The sequence below is a fragment of the Sitophilus oryzae genome, unplaced genomic scaffold (genome assembly GCF_002938485.1).
Source record: "Sitophilus oryzae breed Bouriz unplaced genomic scaffold, Soryzae_2.0 scaffold_1442_pilon_pilon, whole genome shotgun sequence".
NCBI lineage: Eukaryota > Metazoa > Arthropoda > Insecta > Coleoptera > Curculionidae > Sitophilus > Sitophilus oryzae.
In genome coordinates, this window is record NW_022146107.1 from 4,372,190 (window position 1) to 4,390,183 (window position 17,994).

The 17,994-nt window shown below is 31.9% G+C and overlaps 2 protein-coding genes across 5 annotated transcripts in view; one reads left to right on the plus strand and one right to left on the minus strand.

The window, feature by feature from the left end:
- LOC115877080 (interaptin-like) lies at window positions 1-8,595 on the minus strand. Of its 2 annotated transcripts, XM_030893158.1 has the most exons (9): window positions 8,035-8,077; window positions 7,615-7,780; window positions 7,373-7,536; window positions 7,159-7,312; window positions 6,980-7,099; window positions 6,446-6,790; window positions 6,247-6,390; window positions 5,087-5,288; window positions 1-129 (listed from the first exon to the last, which is right to left on the minus strand). In XM_030893158.1, the coding sequence occupies exons 2-9, from the start codon at window positions 7,762-7,764 to the stop codon at window positions 83-85; spliced, it is 1,326 nt and encodes a 441-aa protein (XP_030749018.1). In that variant the 5' UTR covers window positions 7,765-7,780; window positions 8,035-8,077; the 3' UTR covers window positions 1-82. The 2 variants fall into 2 exon arrangements, with proteins under 2 accessions (XP_030749018.1, XP_030749019.1); XM_030893159.1 differs by lacking the exons at window positions 7,615-7,780; window positions 8,035-8,077 and adding an exon at window positions 8,527-8,595.
- LOC115877076 (GATA zinc finger domain-containing protein 14) overlaps window positions 8,129-17,994 on the plus strand; it is a 21,396-nt gene continuing 11,530 nt past the window's right edge. The window contains exons 1-9 of one of the 3 annotated variants that reach the window (XM_030893152.1): window positions 8,197-8,259; window positions 8,876-8,915; window positions 8,980-9,127; window positions 9,188-9,304; window positions 9,369-9,476; window positions 11,111-11,252; window positions 13,394-13,570; window positions 15,154-15,326; window positions 15,637-15,892. In XM_030893152.1, the coding sequence (XP_030749012.1) occupies window positions 9,020-9,127; window positions 9,188-9,304; window positions 9,369-9,476; window positions 11,111-11,252; window positions 13,394-13,570; window positions 15,154-15,326; window positions 15,637-15,892 (1,081 nt within the window). In that variant the 5' untranslated portion in view covers window positions 8,197-8,259; window positions 8,876-8,915; window positions 8,980-9,019. Of the gene's footprint in view, window positions 8,371-8,875; window positions 8,916-8,979; window positions 9,128-9,187; window positions 9,305-9,368; window positions 9,477-11,110; window positions 11,253-13,393; window positions 13,571-15,153; window positions 15,327-15,636; window positions 15,893-17,994 lie in introns of all 3 variants that reach the window. The other 2 variants (XM_030893150.1, XM_030893151.1) reach the window with 2 other exon arrangements.

Genomic DNA, 17,994 nt, shown 5'->3' on the forward strand with positions numbered 1-17,994 from the left:
TTCTTCCTATACAAACTAAAGTAACATTCACGTAAAAAAATAAATTTTATTCTTATTTTAGGATAATGTTTTAATTATTTTTTTAACCAACAATTCCCTGGCTAACTCTCTGAGACAGTAAGGCATTAACTACAATAAAAAATAACAAATTGGGATACAGCTAAGGCGTCCATTAATTGTGAGACGTGAGATTCTGGGTATTGATAATTGATATTCCAAATATCGAGAACCATTACTCGTAGCGATTTTTACCAAGAGACCTTTTTTTACGTAAAAAACGTCACAAATGTATATTTTTTAACTCAGTAGTTTTATACAGGTTCGTACGAAAGGTTATTAGCCTTCAAACCAGTTAAAAAATATGTAAGTGGCGCCCTCTACAAGAAGGAGTCATATTGACATCAAAATAAAATTTCTCGTGTCCAAAAACTCCCAGACACCAATTTTCATCCAAATATTGACGTTACTTCAGAAATTATTTGGAAAAAATTGAAATAAAAATGAAACTCTACACCCTGTATCTCGGAAACTAAGCATTTTTAGACATTATTTACATTTATACAAAGTGTTTTACTTGTAGTTATATGCAGAATATGACGGAGTTCCCGGAATACAGTTCGGACCACCCTGTATACTAAATAAATCTACAAAATACTAAACTGTTACTAAAATAACATCTACTATTATACAGAAGAATCGTGTCAGATTTCGACATAGTCTAGAAGTATATTTTACTTCTGAATTATATATATACCTACTATCTGATTTTCTCTAATTTTTACTCATATTTTTTTGCCCGAAAAAAATTACGTGGGATATTTACCCTTATTTACCGAAACCTGAGACCATAGATAAATGCAACAAGTTTAGATTGGAAAGCCCGTAAAAATTTTGGGTCGCGAAATTATTTTGGGTCGCGACCGTTATACGCGATCTGGCGCTGCTATAGCGGTCGCTAAGAACAACGGCAAACAAAAACAGAAATAATTTTCTCTTGTCAAAGTCAGAATCTTCAAAAATCATAATAATCTTTCAAAATCGAAACTAGCGATGGGAACTATCGAATGAATTAGACTATCGAATGGTTACTGAATTAATGATTTCAACTATCGAATGGTTTTATTCGAATAAAATCATTCATTCATTTGTATACTAAAGCATATGTGACAACCTCGCCGTGCAACTAAATAGTTATCGTTGAGCTACGACTATCGAATGCTTTTGATAAATGAAATTTAGTTTTCGTTTGACTTTTGTGTGCGTCAGTGCATTATTAGTTCTTCCAAATTTTTATAACTTCACCTTATAAATACTGTGCTATTTTTGCGTTTATTAAAATATTTAAAATACTAAAATAGTAGTTTTTTTTAATTGACGATTGTGTGCGTGTGCAGGTGTCAAAATTTTTCCGATAATTTGTGTGATTTTCCGTAGCCCGATCTTTCAATTATTTTATTTTATATGGTATATATGGTCTATTTTTTAATGGGAAATTTTGAGAAGTAGCAATTTTTAAGAGAGATGAGATGAACTTAGAATTAATTTTAAAAATACATATTTGTATTTTAGATGTTTTAATAATATGAATTAGTTGAACTTAATAATCATATATATTTAAGTAATGTGGATAAGTAAATGGTTATCGAACTCAAACTATGGGGTGTGAAAATTAAATTGAAAGTTTTACACGTGCCAATTTAAAAAAAAAGTTAACGACGTTTGTATTTTGTTTATGCTAATTCTCTTACATGTAGTTTTTTGCAAAGAAATATTTCATTTATTTTTTAAAGTAAATGCCAGTAAAAGTAAATATTATTTTTAAATAGTAATATAAAGTACCTAATATAAATAATTTTGATTTCTAATTGTTTATTTATATTTTCCTTCCATTACACTGCATGCTTAGAAAATTAATAAATGTTTATATTTCATGATTTTAAAGTTTGTTGTTAATATAACAAATTAGTTCTGTAATTATTATTATTCTATAAACCAACGTTGCCACAAACAATTTAAAGACTATATTATTTTTAAATAGGATCTAATATAAATAATTTTGACATCTAATTTGTTGTTTATATTTTGCTACTACGTAAAAAAATGGTTATATTAAATGATTTTAAATTTTGTTGTTAATAGGTATAACAAATTATTACTGTTATTATTATTTTTATTAAACCAGTCTTTACTTAAAAACATTAAAAATCATTTTCCTACATCCAAAATAACAAGTATTATTGCAGTGTAACAACAGAATATTAATAAAAAAATGCAAAATATATAGACATACTATCCCTAACTAACTAAAGCCAAACAATAATATTCTTTGCTAATATCAACTAATACCAATATATGGCAACAGCGCCCTTCATAATGTATTTTCTGTGTAAATACTAGCACCTCAATAAAAAAATAATGTGTCCTTATCTTTATATGACTCCGCAAAAAATCAAAGATGCCGGCTTCTTTCATAGCATTGCCACCGACCGCCTGTCGGGTTTCTCGGAAAGAAACCTACGTCGCCGGGCTAAAATCCAGTTAATATTTTTTTATAATGGATCCTGACGAATAAATGAATGAATTTTATAAATGAATGAATTTTATAAATGAATGGTTTTTGCTGCCGAATTACTAGAATACAATATTTCAAGGCAGATGACGCATCTATTCGATAATTTTTATTCGAATAGTTTTCAACGAATGTTTTTTTATTAGCTATCGAATTATTCGAATGAATTGCAACTATCGAATGTTTCGATAGTATTCATTCGATAGTTCCCACTACTAATCGAAACCGCTCTCATTAAAGAAATTCCGAAAAGTGTTTATAGCGTCCATTTTCAAAGTAATTATTGCTATCTTGTGAGCTTAATTCAAGTTTTATTTACTTCAACCGGTGATATTGCGAAAAAGTGGCATTAAAAACTTAAAAAGCTATGCTGTGAACTGTGAACAACCATCGTGGATCGTGGCATAACGTCGGTTTCCATTCATAGGTATTTCATACATACGTCCTTATATAAAATTAAGTTTCTTTTATGCAACACACTGTATTTTATTTATAAAATTAAACGAAAATAATAATAAATTTGAATAAACAATATTTGGCGATATAATTCCGGAAAAAGCCGAACCGCTCCGAAATTTTCAAAAGTTTTGGGTCGCGACCGTTGCAAGAATAGCGCCAAATAGTGTTTACATTGTCCTTATGGGCACTTTCCAATCTAAACTTGTTTCATTTATCTATGCCTGAGACAGTAAAGGTACGCGCACACTGACCAGAGCCGCACGCGCCGCATCGACCGAAGAAAAATATTGTTTGTGTTACTTTCAATAAAGGTGCGCACACTAGCCAGAGCCGCACGAATCGCATCGACGAAAATGCGGCCAGCATTGTTGGGCCAGAATGATTTTCGGTAAACGTCTGCTGACGTCACACGCAATTTCTTCCACTCTACGTAGCGTAGGTAGCCGAAGAGGAGATTAGAAATTCAATATGCTAAGAAAGTTCGCAAATTTTTCATGGCTCGTATTGAAATATTAAAAATTTTTTAGTTCATCCTCAATTAAATATGGAGATAATGTGGATTTTTGCCAATATTGTGAGCCTATAACTTTCGATTCTTTCTCGTGATTTCTTCATCTTCTATTAGCAAGGAGCTCATAATTATTTCTTGTTCGTTGTCATTTATTGTCGAGAAATATTAAGAGAAACACGCTTATCACCGCAGACAGGAGTCCGGAAGCGATTGATGAGAAATATATAAACGAATATCATATTTTTTGTGGATGATACAAAGTTATATGCAAATCCCGAAACGAGCTACGTCAATCTTCAGCATGATCTAAGGTTGGTGGAATCCTGGGCCAAACAATGGAGAATGAAACTGAATGAGGACAAATGCACTGTTCTTAGCATTGGAATGAATTGTACGCACAAAACCTACACCCTAAATGAATTAAGTCTATGACATGTAGAACAACAGGAAGATCTAGGATATAGAAGATATAGATATAGAAGACCTATGATCTAAGGTTGGTGGAATCCTGGGCCAAACAATGGAGAATGAAACTGAATGAGGACAAATGCACTGTTCTTAGCATTGGAATGAATTTGTACGCACAAAACCTACACCCTAAATGAATTAAGTCAATGACATGTAGAACAACAGGAAGATCTAGGGATTACAGTTACTGGAAACCTAAAATGGTATGTGCATATATCAAAGATTACTAAAAAAGCAAATTCTCTTCTTTATTTCATTCAAAGAGCATTTCAAGACCGCTCTATTGATCTTATTTTAAAGATATACAAGTCCTACATTAGACCCAAAATAGAATATGGTCAAATAATATGGAGTCCCTATTTTCAGAAGGATATTGATCTCATCGAGAAAATTCAACGCAAGGTGACAAAAATGCCCCATGAACTTAAGGATCTAGAGTATGAAGATCGTCTTGCGATGTTAAATCTCACCACATTAAAACAGAGGCGTTTGCGGGGGGACTTGATAGAGACTTACAAAATTCTAAATTGTTTCTACACTTGCCCATTAAATATATACCATCCTTGCCAAACTCCACAACTTAGAGGCCACAGCAGACGCCTGGAAAAGGAAAGATCGTCCAAACTCCAGCGAAAAAATTTTTTGACTAACCGCATAGTGTACCCGTGGAACTCGCTGCAGAAGAAAGTGTTTCAGTACCAACTCTCAACTCATTTAAAAACAAAATTGATCAAGAAATGAATACCTTGAGTTCTGTACATTTGCATTACGGCCAGTAAACTCGAAAAAATTACGCGCAACATAAAAAGACAGTAGACTCATCGGTATTTTTATACCGCTTTCTATTGTGTAAATAATAATAATAATAATAATAATAAATTCGATTGGCAAATACGGGTGTAGTAGGGGCAAAAAGAAACAAAATAGCGAATAATTCAGCCTGGGCGGCGCATGCGGCTCGGGTCAATGTGCGCGTACCTTAAGAGTTCTCTCAACCTTACGTGAGATTTAGATTTACCTCCCCCCTTGATTCCCTTCACACAATCAATGGACGCCCCCCAAAATGTAAAAATACTCACTCTTATTTAATTTGCGAATATCCTCTTGATATTCCTCATTTTTTCTCTTAGACAACATCAAATTTCTTGTAATTTCCTCGAATTTTTCTTTATTATAATTAGCTTTATAATTTTCGAACGATGTTAAAATATGATTAGCGCGAAGTTGTTCTTCCTGGAGTAACTTTTCCTTTGCTGTAAGCAGCTGTTGAAGTTCTTCAACCTTTAAAAAAAATGGCTAATAATAAAAAAATTAAAATATATACAGGGTGTCCTATTTTCGTGTGTTTTGCAAAGGTTGTAAGTCACGTCTTGTATCACCGGAAATTACTACAACTTTTGATTTTTAAATGGCACCCTCGGCATTTTTTTACTTGATTTGATAGAAAATTACACCCCGAGTAATGACATCATATGTCAATTTTTGACATTTTCTCATATGTTTTATCTGAAATTGTAGCATGCGATTCATAACGACAATTTGACTCGAAATACCAAGTGTGTGGTAGCAAATACCAAATTATTCATAAAAAAATACTTTTTCTAAATATGCTAATGAGCCACCCTCGTTCCAATTGAAAAAATTAAGATAATATGATTAACAGGTCAGGACAAGACACGAAAAACATTAGACGATAAAATCTATTTTTCCAAGGCTCCTTGATTAAAAATTAGTGTTTTTAACACAGCCACGGCACTCTAAATTGAAATTTAAAATATGATTTTTTTAAGCGAGATTGTCAAAGTTGACATGAAATGTCATTCTATTCAGAGTGTCATTTTCTAACGAATAAAGTAAAAAAATACCGAGGGTGCCATTTAAAAATCAAGGTGTCATTTCCGGTGAAACAGGAAGTGAAAAACAATTGAATACTAACATACCAAATCTCGTTTTTTTATCTGAAAAAATAAAAAAGTTTTAGGGGTTTTAAAACTTTTGAGATGCATCCGGTATAGTGTGGTATATTCTATTTTTATAAAGGTCATATCAAGGTAAATAAAATAAGAAATGATATACAGGGTATCCTACTTAGAAAAAACATAAGTTTGGGTATATTTCAAGGATGACAGCTCCTATCGAAAAACTAGTTACGCCACTGAATTCTACATGAAAAAAACCGCATCTTTGCACTTCTACTAATAAACGAAAAAATGGGACACCCTGTACTTTATAAAATTACCTGCTGTGATTTGGAGTCGTAATGCTGATTGAACCCAACCAACATATTATTTGCTTGGACTAAATCTTTTGAAAGTTCACTTATTTTACATTCTTTCTGCGTTACAATTATACTAAGTTTTTTTAGATCTTGTTCTAATTCATACTGAAAAATAATCAAATCAATATAATAAAAAACTAAAAAAATATTAAAAAATTACATTTTTCAATTCTAACTTATTGTTAATCCCACGATTTTCTTCCAAGTTTCTTTTTAAATCTGCAATACTTCTTTCTAAATTTACTCTTAATATATTCAGAGATAGATTTTCTTTTTTAATGTTTTGAATTGTTTCATGATTTTCGTCATTTTCTTTTTGTAATCTCTGAACTTTTTCTATAATCTGATTTCTACTGTTATTTCTTAATTTATTTTCTTTTTTAATTATGTTGATTTTACTATGCAAATCGACCATTTGATTTTGGAGAAGGGACAGTTTACTGAAGACTTGGTGCTGAACGTTATGTAATTTGGACGAGAATAGTTCATCTATTTGGTATAAGTCCTGAAAAATAAATTGTTGAATATTTTTTTTCATGAATGCGAGTAGTACTTTTTTGTATCAGTTTAATATGAAAATTATCACTAGCTATTAAAAAAACATAATAGATCTCCAGGGGATAGCTGCATGATGCCAAATGATATACCCCCTTCCTGCAGGTAGTTGATTCTGTTAGTTGTTATATTATAGTACCTTAGAAAATTGAGATACAATTCTATTTCTCACAAGTTCTAAATTTTGAACTTCTGTATCTTTTTGTTGAATTTGTGTCTTAGTTATACTCAATTGTTTCTGGAGTTGTATATTTATGTCCTAAAATGTTTGAATATAATTATGGACCCAAATATTAACTATTTTATGAACTACTTTACTTGTACTTCGCTCATTTCTATATACATCTCGGAAATAATTTCATTTTGATCTGTTATATGCAGCTCTAAAGCTAAATACACAATGTTTTTTATTTTTGATTTAGTATAAAAAGTCAAGGTACATTTTTTGTCTACCAGTTCACACTTTAAAAACCTGCAATACGTGTATGCGTGCTATTTTGAATTAATTAATTAAGTAATAAATAAAACTTACATGTCTCCTTTTAGGAACTGATGTAACATTTCTATAATGTTTGCTTTAAATTCTGTATAATTTATGTCTAAACATTGATTTGTACGAATAATTTCAAAGTCTCTCTTATCAATTTTTTCCGTGAAATTAAAGTAATAAGCTGATGCGTCTTTTAACTTGATTTGCTGAAATTTGAGTCATAAATAACTTTTTATTCTATGAAATTTAAGTACTGGTAAATTCTAAAATAAAAATATAATTACCATTGTTTCTCCATTATCGGATATTATCGTTTTTAAAGACCTTTCTTCGACAAATACATTTTTGTGGCAAATAGGTAATTTTAGCGTTTCCGCAAATAAAATATTGTCCTTTTGGGACATATTTTTCAAAAAAATTAAAAACTCAAACATAAACAAACCTCAACTGCTTTGGCCATAGAATAAATAACAAAGTTTCAACGATAAACCATAGAATAAAAATATATTTAACTTGGAATCAGGGATGAGTATAAAAAAAATTCCATTCCCAGATGGACAAAATTATATATGATTTCATATGATTTCCATATATATAGTCCGTCTCGTGAAAGAAAATATGCTTGTGACAGTAGCTGTCAGTCATTTAATTTTTTAAAACAAAAAATTCAAAAATAATTTTATTCTTTTCCTGGATAGCCTGACCTATTCTATGACTCAGTGTCACTCTCCGCGAATTAAAAGTGAAAAATTGTTCAGTGTCGCATGTCAACATTAGTTTTTAAATTATTTTTCGATATTTAAAAAATATATTTTTTTTTTTCGCCACAACAAAAAAGAACGGGAAAAATAGCGTACTGCGCCGATGTGTGCGCAATGATATGAGATCAAAGTCGCCATATTGGTAACTGTCTAAATCAGAAATTTAAAGTAAGTAAATATAGGGATTTTCCACGTAATAAGTGCAATCTTTTTTTGGTTTTTACTTCTACCGTAATAGTTTATTCCCTTGTTGTTCATAATTAAGTTGAAATATCACAGGTAATTGTATCGATTCACAAGAAATTTTCTCTGTAAAGTGACAAAAGTTGTTGCATAAAATTTACACGAAAGTAAATGGATAAAATATTTTTGCGCTTATATGGGAGCGTTCTGGCAAGAAATCTTACCAGTATTTTCGTAGGTGGAAAAACATACCTATATTTCTCGTAATTTGTGACTCAATCAAATTTCATTCACTCTTTAACGAAAAAAAAACTAATTGAAAAAAAGGATTTGGCAGTATGTATTTGACAGATGTTCTATATATTTTTGACACTGTTCAGGTTTGAGGTGTATCTTCCATAAAACAGTTATATTGGAACTGTTTTAAATATTTCCAAGTTTATCTTAAACTAAAGAAATATTCAGATCTTGAAAACACATCAGTACAACCCTATTGCATTCAGTTTTTTTTTATCTAGAGTTGTATTGCTTGTCACAAAGGAAGAGATCTTTCAGACCTAGTTCTTTAATATTAGTACTTTTTATTTATTTACATTTGCAGAGTACTACAAGGAAATATAAGAAATTCGTTATTTATCGAGGTATCAGTAATCCTAAAACTGACTATTTCATTTACATTAGTTACGTTTAATTTTCAACTTTTAGGTCAAGTTTAAGTGTTGAAGAGTGTGAGTTATTGACGAAGATGTCAGTGCTAAATCAAAGTGGTGAAGAGCAGGTGGAGTGTCCCCTTTGTATGGAACCGTTAGAAGTGGACGATTTAAATTTCTTTCCGTGCACTTGTGGTTATCAGGTAACAAACCTACAGTTAATATATGACTAAAATGTACTACCCGAAGTATTTGATTTACAGATTTGCCGTTTCTGTTGGCATCGAATCCGGCTAGACGAGAACGGAGGTTTGTGCCCGGCGTGCCGGAAGGCGTACTCTGAAAATCCTGCTGATTTTATTCCATTGTCTCGCGAGCAGGTACTATGCACACTTTTTGTGATAAATAATAAGTTTTCTGACTGTTATATTTGTGTGCGTATAGGTGGCAAAGTTGAAGGCTGAGAAGAGACAGCGCGATCAGCAGCGTAAAGCCAAATTAACCGAGAGCAGGAAACATTTGGCTAGTGTCAGAGTAGTTCAAAGGAATTTGGTAAGTTAAGAGTATTATATTACATGTTTTATTAGACACATTATAGGAGTCTCGCTTTGTGTGGCATGCGGGGATTATATGCACTTATACGCATTTGTATTTTTGACATTAGTTTATTTTACCAAATAAACTTTTAGTCACGTGATTACGCTTGACGGGCACAGAGTTACCGACTTTTTCATATTTTCTTTCAATGAAAATATTTTAGGAAACAAAAACAAATTAATTATAAATATGAGGGGCTGAGTTCCAAAACTAGTTTTATCCAAATTCGTTAATTTTCAATAATCGCAGAAAACGAACAGCAACTTAATTAGTCTTGGAACAAATGCACGACTTTAACATGTAAATTATACAGGATAGAATGAGTTATGCCACAAAAATGATGCTGAATATTGTGCAGGGCTGTCAATACTAGACTATAGATATTTTTACTCAAAATTACCAAAAATGGATAAGACGAGTTTTGAAACTCAACCCCTCATATATAAACAGTTATTATTTACATCAACAAAACTCACCTCCTTAACAGCACTTAGAGTAATATCATTACTGCTTTCCCTTTCAAATCATTCTAATAGGTGGCGATGAGATTTTTTGCAACGGCTGTTGAGCTGTTTCAGTATTTTATACACTTTGCACTAAAAGCGGTTCTAAAAAGAACAATTTTCGACTGCAAGGTGTGCTATTTTAAGCTTAAAAAATTACAACACAATTCACTTAAACCAAAAACTCGTAATACAAAACTAAAGTGTCAAAACAAATGAAAAATTGAAAATGTCAGAAAATAAATGAAAAAATGTGACAACTTGACGTGTGACAGCAGAGCTACCACCTGAATCTCGAGCGGGAAATTTAAATTACAGGTAGTCGGCCCGGTGCCAAATATATCCAGGGTTGGCAATAATGAATTTAATAATGATGACATTTATATGAAGTTTTTTTTTTATTATGTCATTAAGGAACATTCTACATAGTTTTATCTAATACAAAAGTTTATTATAAGCGATACCAATTAAGCTTTTAGTTACGTAATCGAGGGCGCGATTTTTAAATTCATTGTTGCCAACCATGGAATATTCGGCGCCGGCCTGACTAATTGGAATTTAAATTTCACGCTGGGGATTCAGGTGGTGACTCTGCTGTAAAAAATATTCAATTTGCCACATTTATTTATTTATTTCCTGCGATTGTCATTCGTTTTGACATTTCAGTTTTGTATTACATGTTGTTGGTTTAAATTAATTGTGTTTTGATACTTTAAGCTTAAATTTATTTACTAGCAGACCTTGCAGTCGAACATTGATCTTTTAAGAACCTCTTTTAGTGCGAATTGTACAAGAGAGCTTAATAGCCGTTGCAAAAAACTCATCGCAACCTTATTAGAATATTTTGAAGTGCTGTTAAGGAGGTGAGTTTTGTTGATGTAAATAATAACTGTTTATATATTTATAACTAATTTATTTTTGTTTCCTAAAGTATTTTGATTAAAAGAAAATATGTAAAAGGGGGCAATGCTGAGCCGATCAAGTTTAATCACGTAACTAAATGTTTATCTGGTATTGTCTATATATGAATAAGTATGGTACATATTTTTTATAAATATTTATGTTATACTTCTTCAATAATTCAAGGTATTTGTTGTTGGGTTGCCACCGAGACTTGCAGATGCCGAAATCCTAAAACGCCACGAGTATTTTGGGAAATTTGGGAAGATTCACAAGGTGGTTATAAACCAGTCAACATCGTACGCGGGGTCCCAAGGACCTAGTGCAAGTATGTCATATTTATACTGTTATTCCCATGACTAAAGAATCCAAGGACAAATAACACCCGAGAGCAAATTGTGCCGATGTCACCAAAAAGTGCCGTGGCACATATTTTTCTTAAACTAGCTGTTTGAAGCAATATTTATATTTTTTGATAATTGTTTTGACTACGCCTATGGTGTATCATCCTAATTAATTACGAAAAAAACGTATTAAAATGTTAACAGGTTAAAAAAAGGTACAAAACTAGTATCGACGTATAGCACATATCAAATACATATAGATGTTAATTGAAATTGAAGAATAATTATCGAATTCAATAAGAAAACGCTAAAAAGTTGGAGTGGACTGTTTATTTACCTATGAAACGTAACCCCTGGCTCTTTCTTATCGCAACAACTAATCACCATTGTAATAAAGTTTATACAAAGTTTACTACACACAAACTATTAAAAATCGCTAAAACTGTCGTTGGTGACCAAATGATATACGCCCGTATATGGGCGTTACATGTTTTTATATTCTTTAGTCATTGGTTATTCCTTATTTTTTTAACAAAATATAAAGTATTTCCAAAGATATTTTTATATCCAAGCAATACAATTTCAAAATATGCTGATACTTTTATTATATACTTTCTCCCTGATAATGATGTTTATCAAATTGAAGTAGCATTAATCTAATTTTTTTTCAAACGTCCCGAAAGTATTAATTTTTGCGACGTGATTGAAAGTCAGTTTTAACGCCTAGGCATAGAAGTAAGTAACAGACTGTAAAATAATAACAAACCAGCGTATATGTGTTTTATTGATTTAGAAAAAGCGTTCGACGGTGTGCAGCTAAGAGACGTTGTACACCTTCTTTACAATAGGCAAATCCCACACAACCTCGTTAAAACCATACAAAACATATATGAAGCGAACCAAAACGCTAAAATTAACGGGATCCTGACCGAACCAATAAATGTAGGCTGTGGTATCCGACAAGGTGACTCCCTGAGCCCTCTTCTTTTCAACATCATTATGGACGAAATAATAGGAAATGTACGTTTACTGAAGGGATACAGTATGGGCGACCAGGAAATTACTATTCTATGCTATGCCGATGACGCCGTATTGGTAGCTGAAAATGAGAACGATCTACAGCGCTTATTACATCGATTAGTTGCACTGCCAAATCACTTAATATGATAATATCGACCCAGAAAACTAAATGCAAGACGACATCAAAAGTACCACTAAGATGCAAACTGGAAGTTGAGGGCAATGTTATTCAGCAAGAGATGAAGTTTAAGTATCTAGGCATAGAAATCTCAGGATATGGTGATGTAGAAGCGGAGGTGCGAGAAGGGACCACGAAGGCAACCAGAATAGATGCCTGAATGATACAATATGGCGAAATAAAAACATTGAGGTGGAGACTAAAGCGAGAATTTACAAGGCAACGGTACGACCAATAATGACATACACTGCAGAAACTCGACCTGATACAGCGAAAACTAAACAACTACTAGAAACAACCGAAATGAGAGTACTACGCAGAATAGCTGGAAAGACGCTTCTGGACAGGGAGAGAAATGAAAGCATAAGAAGAGCGTGCAAGGTGGAAAATGTAAATGAGTGGGTACTCAGCAGAAAGGAAGAATGGAACGAGCATATCAGCAGAATGGATAACAGAAGGATAGTGAGAGTTGCACGCGACAAATCACCGCTAGGTCGCTTAGCACGTCCACGAAAACGATGGAGCGACAACTTGTCAGTCTGACCGGTAGAGACGACGAAACCAAACAGGCGATTCGCCTAGTATGAAGAAGGAAGAAGAAGAAGAAGCATAGAAGTAAAGTACTTTTACGCCTAAGCATAAAAGTACGAAAATTGACGAAAATATCATAGACTAATGTCATTTACTAGGAAAATATATTATTAAACTGACAGTGTTAAATTCAACAAGCGTAACCATAGTTTCTCAATATATAATTATTTCACTAAGAATAATTATTTATAAAGCATTACTTTTAAATATTTTTATATTATTTGGAACGTTTGAAATTGTTTAAAAAAATATTTGTGGCGTAATTATTGGAGTTAAAATGACTTATTTTTTTTTAATTATTGATATTAATTATTTTTCAATAAAAATTGTTTCTAGGTGCCTACGTAACCTATATGAAGAGTGATGACGCATTAAGGGCTATAGAGGCGGTCAACAATGTTACAATAGACAATAGAATAATAAAATCTAGCCTAGGGACAACGAAGTATTGTTCTCATTTCATGAAGAACCAGTCTTGTCCCAAACCGGACTGCATGTATCTTCATGAATATGGTATATTTCTGTGTATTTTTAATGATAGTCCAAGATCCCAGGGGCCGCAAGACCATACTTATTTTCTCATAAATAAAATGTATGGGATAGAGTAGTCTGCTAGTAGTAGAGATTAGTATGTGCATTAAATTAAGTGTATGTATGTATGTATACCTGCTAGCTTGGGCCCACGGCTAATTCTACCTTTAGCACCCTCTACCTACGAATTGGCGTTCAGACCACACTAGCAGGTTTGCATACACTCAATGCACATACTAATACCATACTATAAGGAAACTAGTAGCTTTACTCCTTGTCAAATACTTTGTTCTTTTTCTGCCACTTTATATGACCTTGTTCTCGCGTCCCGTGACCACTGACGTAGCTGTATAGTCGTGGTCTATAAGTAGGCAAAGTATAGTCGTGGCACTCGCCATAGTTTCACAGAGATGTATTTAGGAAAATATGAGTTCACAATAAAATAAAATAAAAAAAATTGATCATTGAGTTAAAATTTGCTTGAAAACGGAATATTTTCACATTTCGTGTAAGTAACAATTATTTTTCTGTATCTGAAAATCTTCTGATGGGAAGAAATGCGGAGAAAATATATAATGACATATTTTTATATTATTAATTAATACATATATGTAATTTATCGCTACTTTTTCGCGTAATAAAAAAATAATGTTTTAATTATTGTTACCGAATCTCGAAGGTACCGAAAGAACCGGGAATTAATAATTTCGAGTCCCGGTTCTTTGATATCTCAAAAGAAAAATTTCCGGTTTTGAACCCTAGTTACCATATTATCAAGAAATTATATTTTTTAACAAAAAAGTTAAAAAAAATCAGATTTTTTTTCCAAAAAAAAAAGAAATTGCGGAGAAAAATCCTTTACCCAGTTATATACCCCTTTTCCCAGTTATATACTACCCCTAAAAATATTTGCACTTATTTAAGACTCACCCTGTATAGGGTGATTTACAGTTATGGTACGTTATAGCGTTTCCGCAACCGGAGCTGTTCTGAACCGGTAATTTCAGTACCATGTCTCTAAAGAACCGGGATTTCCAGATCTTTTTCGGTACTTTTGGTACTAGCAAATTTTTGTTCAATGATGGTTGTCAAAAGTAAAATCGATAAAAAATTGTGGTTTAAATGAAAATAATATCAAATTATTAAGTAGTAATCATTCATGAGGAAATTAACCTGGACACAAACATGATCACAAATGAACAAAAGAAATTAGAAAAAAAATAAGTAACTTAAAATTTACCCCAAACAACATAAACCAACTTAACTAAATTTGAAAACAAGCTTTACATTTTGAATATAAAATTGTCATTCCGTCTCTGTGCTGGTACGCAACGCTCGAACCTCGCAGGTCGACGGACGGAACTCAACTGAAACGCTCTGCAATCTGCCGATATTCGACAGATTGTAAAAACTGGCAGAAAATATTTGGAAGGGTGCAATTACTCTTTTCCTTCTACTATGCTAATACTACATTATCCTATACATTTTATTTGTGATAAAATGAGTAAGGCTCCGGGATCTTGCTCTATAAAGTAATTATTTAAAAATGTACATTTTTTTGGTAGGTGATCCAGATGCTAGTTTCACTAAAGAACAAATGCATGCAGGTAAACATCAGGAATATGAGAAGAAGCTCCACGATGAGCTTCTGGCAAGAACTAAGTCACAAAATGGATCGGTTAGTAGTATAGAGAGTAAAGGACAAAATAGTAAAGCTATTAAAGAATCTTCAGGAGCAGTAAGTACACTTTTTAAAAATATAGTTGTTACTTAAAGCATGTTATTTAGTGAACTACTATAAGATAAATAGCTTTTATAATCAGAGCTTCAGAGCTGAGTATTCTAAGAGTATTTTTATTTATTTTTGTTTAAACCCAAATTCTTGATGCTGAAAAGAAATTAATGTATTAATTAGTATTTTAAGGGTATCATTACATACAAAACTTAACTTTTTTGTACAAAAAGTTTTCCTTGTTTTTTGTTATCTTAAACTTTCATCTATAAAAGTTATTTTTGTTAAAATATTTTGAAATAATGTGTTATTTTAGTCCAATACGTCTAGTACATTGAATAGTAAAGATAATAGTGGTACGAATAAAGAATCTTGGCCGCAATTAGATAAAGATAAAAAGCAAGAAAAGGAAAAAGGCAGGAAGGCGAAAACGAAAAATGCCTCTGCAGAATCTAAAAATAGGGACAAGAGTAATGGTAATAACACTTCGAAAAGTAATGGAAATGAGAGCAAAATTGTACAAGATAAAATTAACACAAATCCCGTTAGTCATAGTAATAGTAAAATAGAAGGTAAGCAATTTTTATATAATATAGAGTCCATTTCACTTAAGATTATAATTCAAGGTCTATAATATTTAACAAGATATTATATGATTTTAACTGAATCTAAAGGTATGTCTTAGATAATATAGGAAATTATGGGCTAGGGTTGTATGTCTTGAAAATGTACTAAATAATTGTACTAAGATTTTTGTCTAAAAAGAAGACAATATAAAGGTTTCTGACAGTTTTGCACCATAAAAATTGTTAAAATATGTAGTAAAAGCACTTATTCTTTTTCCTACATCTATTTTTTTTTTCTTTAACGGTGTTTAATTAAGGATGCCTCAGTTTAAAGCAATGTTGCTGTCAAAAAGTGCGCAATTCGAAAGATTTTAACATTTAACAAAAAATTAATATGTAAATGCGTTTTTATCTTTCAACACGCGTCTTATTTACACACATACCGTAACTAAACCCAAGTTCTGGATGTTGAAAAGAAATAAATAGGTAAACGGAAAACATATCTATTAAATCAGCCGATCATGGCGTCTTGCACGGTTAATTATTCTCGGTTCAAGCAGTCATTGTAAGCAATGCATTTTTTGAAACATACTTTACAATGCTGCTGTCGACAAATCGCAGCGTTTTTGATCTTTTTATTAAAAAGTTTATTTAAATACATTGGTGTCCAAAAGTTACAAGAAATAAGTTTTTAAAAAGTTTTCACCTATTTATGAAGTTGGTAAAATACACGAAATAAGTAAGTAGAAGTTGAAGGAATATGAAAGTTTTTTAGGGCTTTGTTGAAAAAAAAATCGTTATAAAATTTTTGGCAACAATGCTCTAGGTATTCCTTAAACTATTACACTATTCTTTCTTATTAAAAATGTACTAATTATGGTACAAAATATTAGGTATTAACATCCATTGGGTTAACTTTGGAAACCCTCCAGCAAATATATTATAAGAACATATTGCTATATATATAGTACCGCATTCACACAATGAGTGGAAAGTGAAGCCAAAGAAAAGAAATAGAAATATCAATCTTGCATAAGTCTATCCTTTTGGTTCGACAGGATTTTCGTACGCACGCGCCAAATAAAACGATCTGATTCGTCTACTTCATCGCTGAACGCTGTCACCTGCCCGCGCAGTATTTTAAACTCTAAATATTTAATAACGTATAATATTTTTTATTGCTAATGGCATTATTTCAACCTGTTACTTTAGATATATTCATCATATCTATCCGTTTCTTGTTTTTGTTTAAATATGTCAGAGATTAAATTTAAATTTATAAGTAAAGGCGCAAATAGTCAGACGCTAAATTGATTTACGTGGTAGATAGAAACTTAGAAAACTACTTCTATTGGTTAGTATGAAATAAATCAATGACTAAAGAATCCAAGGACAAATAACACCCGAGAGCAAATTGTGACGATGTCACCAAACAGTGCCGCGGCACATATTTTTCTTAACCTAGCTGTTTGAAGCAATATTTATATTTTTTGATAATTGTTTTGACTACGCCTATGGTGTATCATCCTAATTAATTACGAAAAAAACGTATTAAAATGTTAACAAAAGGTACAAAACTAGTATCGACGTATAGCACATATCAAGTACATATAGCTGTTAATTGAAATTGAAGAATAATTATCGAATTCAATAAGAAAACGCTAAAAAGTTAGAGTGGACTGTTTATTTACCTATGAAACGTAACTCCTGGCTCTTTCTTATCGCTGCTGCTTTTACACTTGAAAGCTGAACAACTAATCACCATTGTAATAAAGTTTATACAAAGTTTACTACACACAAACTATTGAAAATCGCTAAAATTGTTGCTGGTGACCAAATGATGACTCATTGTTTGCCACCAAAACAAAAAAAAGGTCACAAATTCTGCTGCAGCCCGTATAGGGGTGTTACATGTCCTTATATTCTTTAGTCATTGAAATAAATCAACTCATCGCGAAGCACTTCTCACGCTTGCGTAGTTCAAAGCTGTTGAACGAAAAGGACCGACTTATGTCGATTTTGTATAGCTCCATCTTAAAAATTTGGCTTCAATTTCTGTTCCTTACTAGCAATATATTCTTATAATATATTTGCCCTCCAATCTAAGA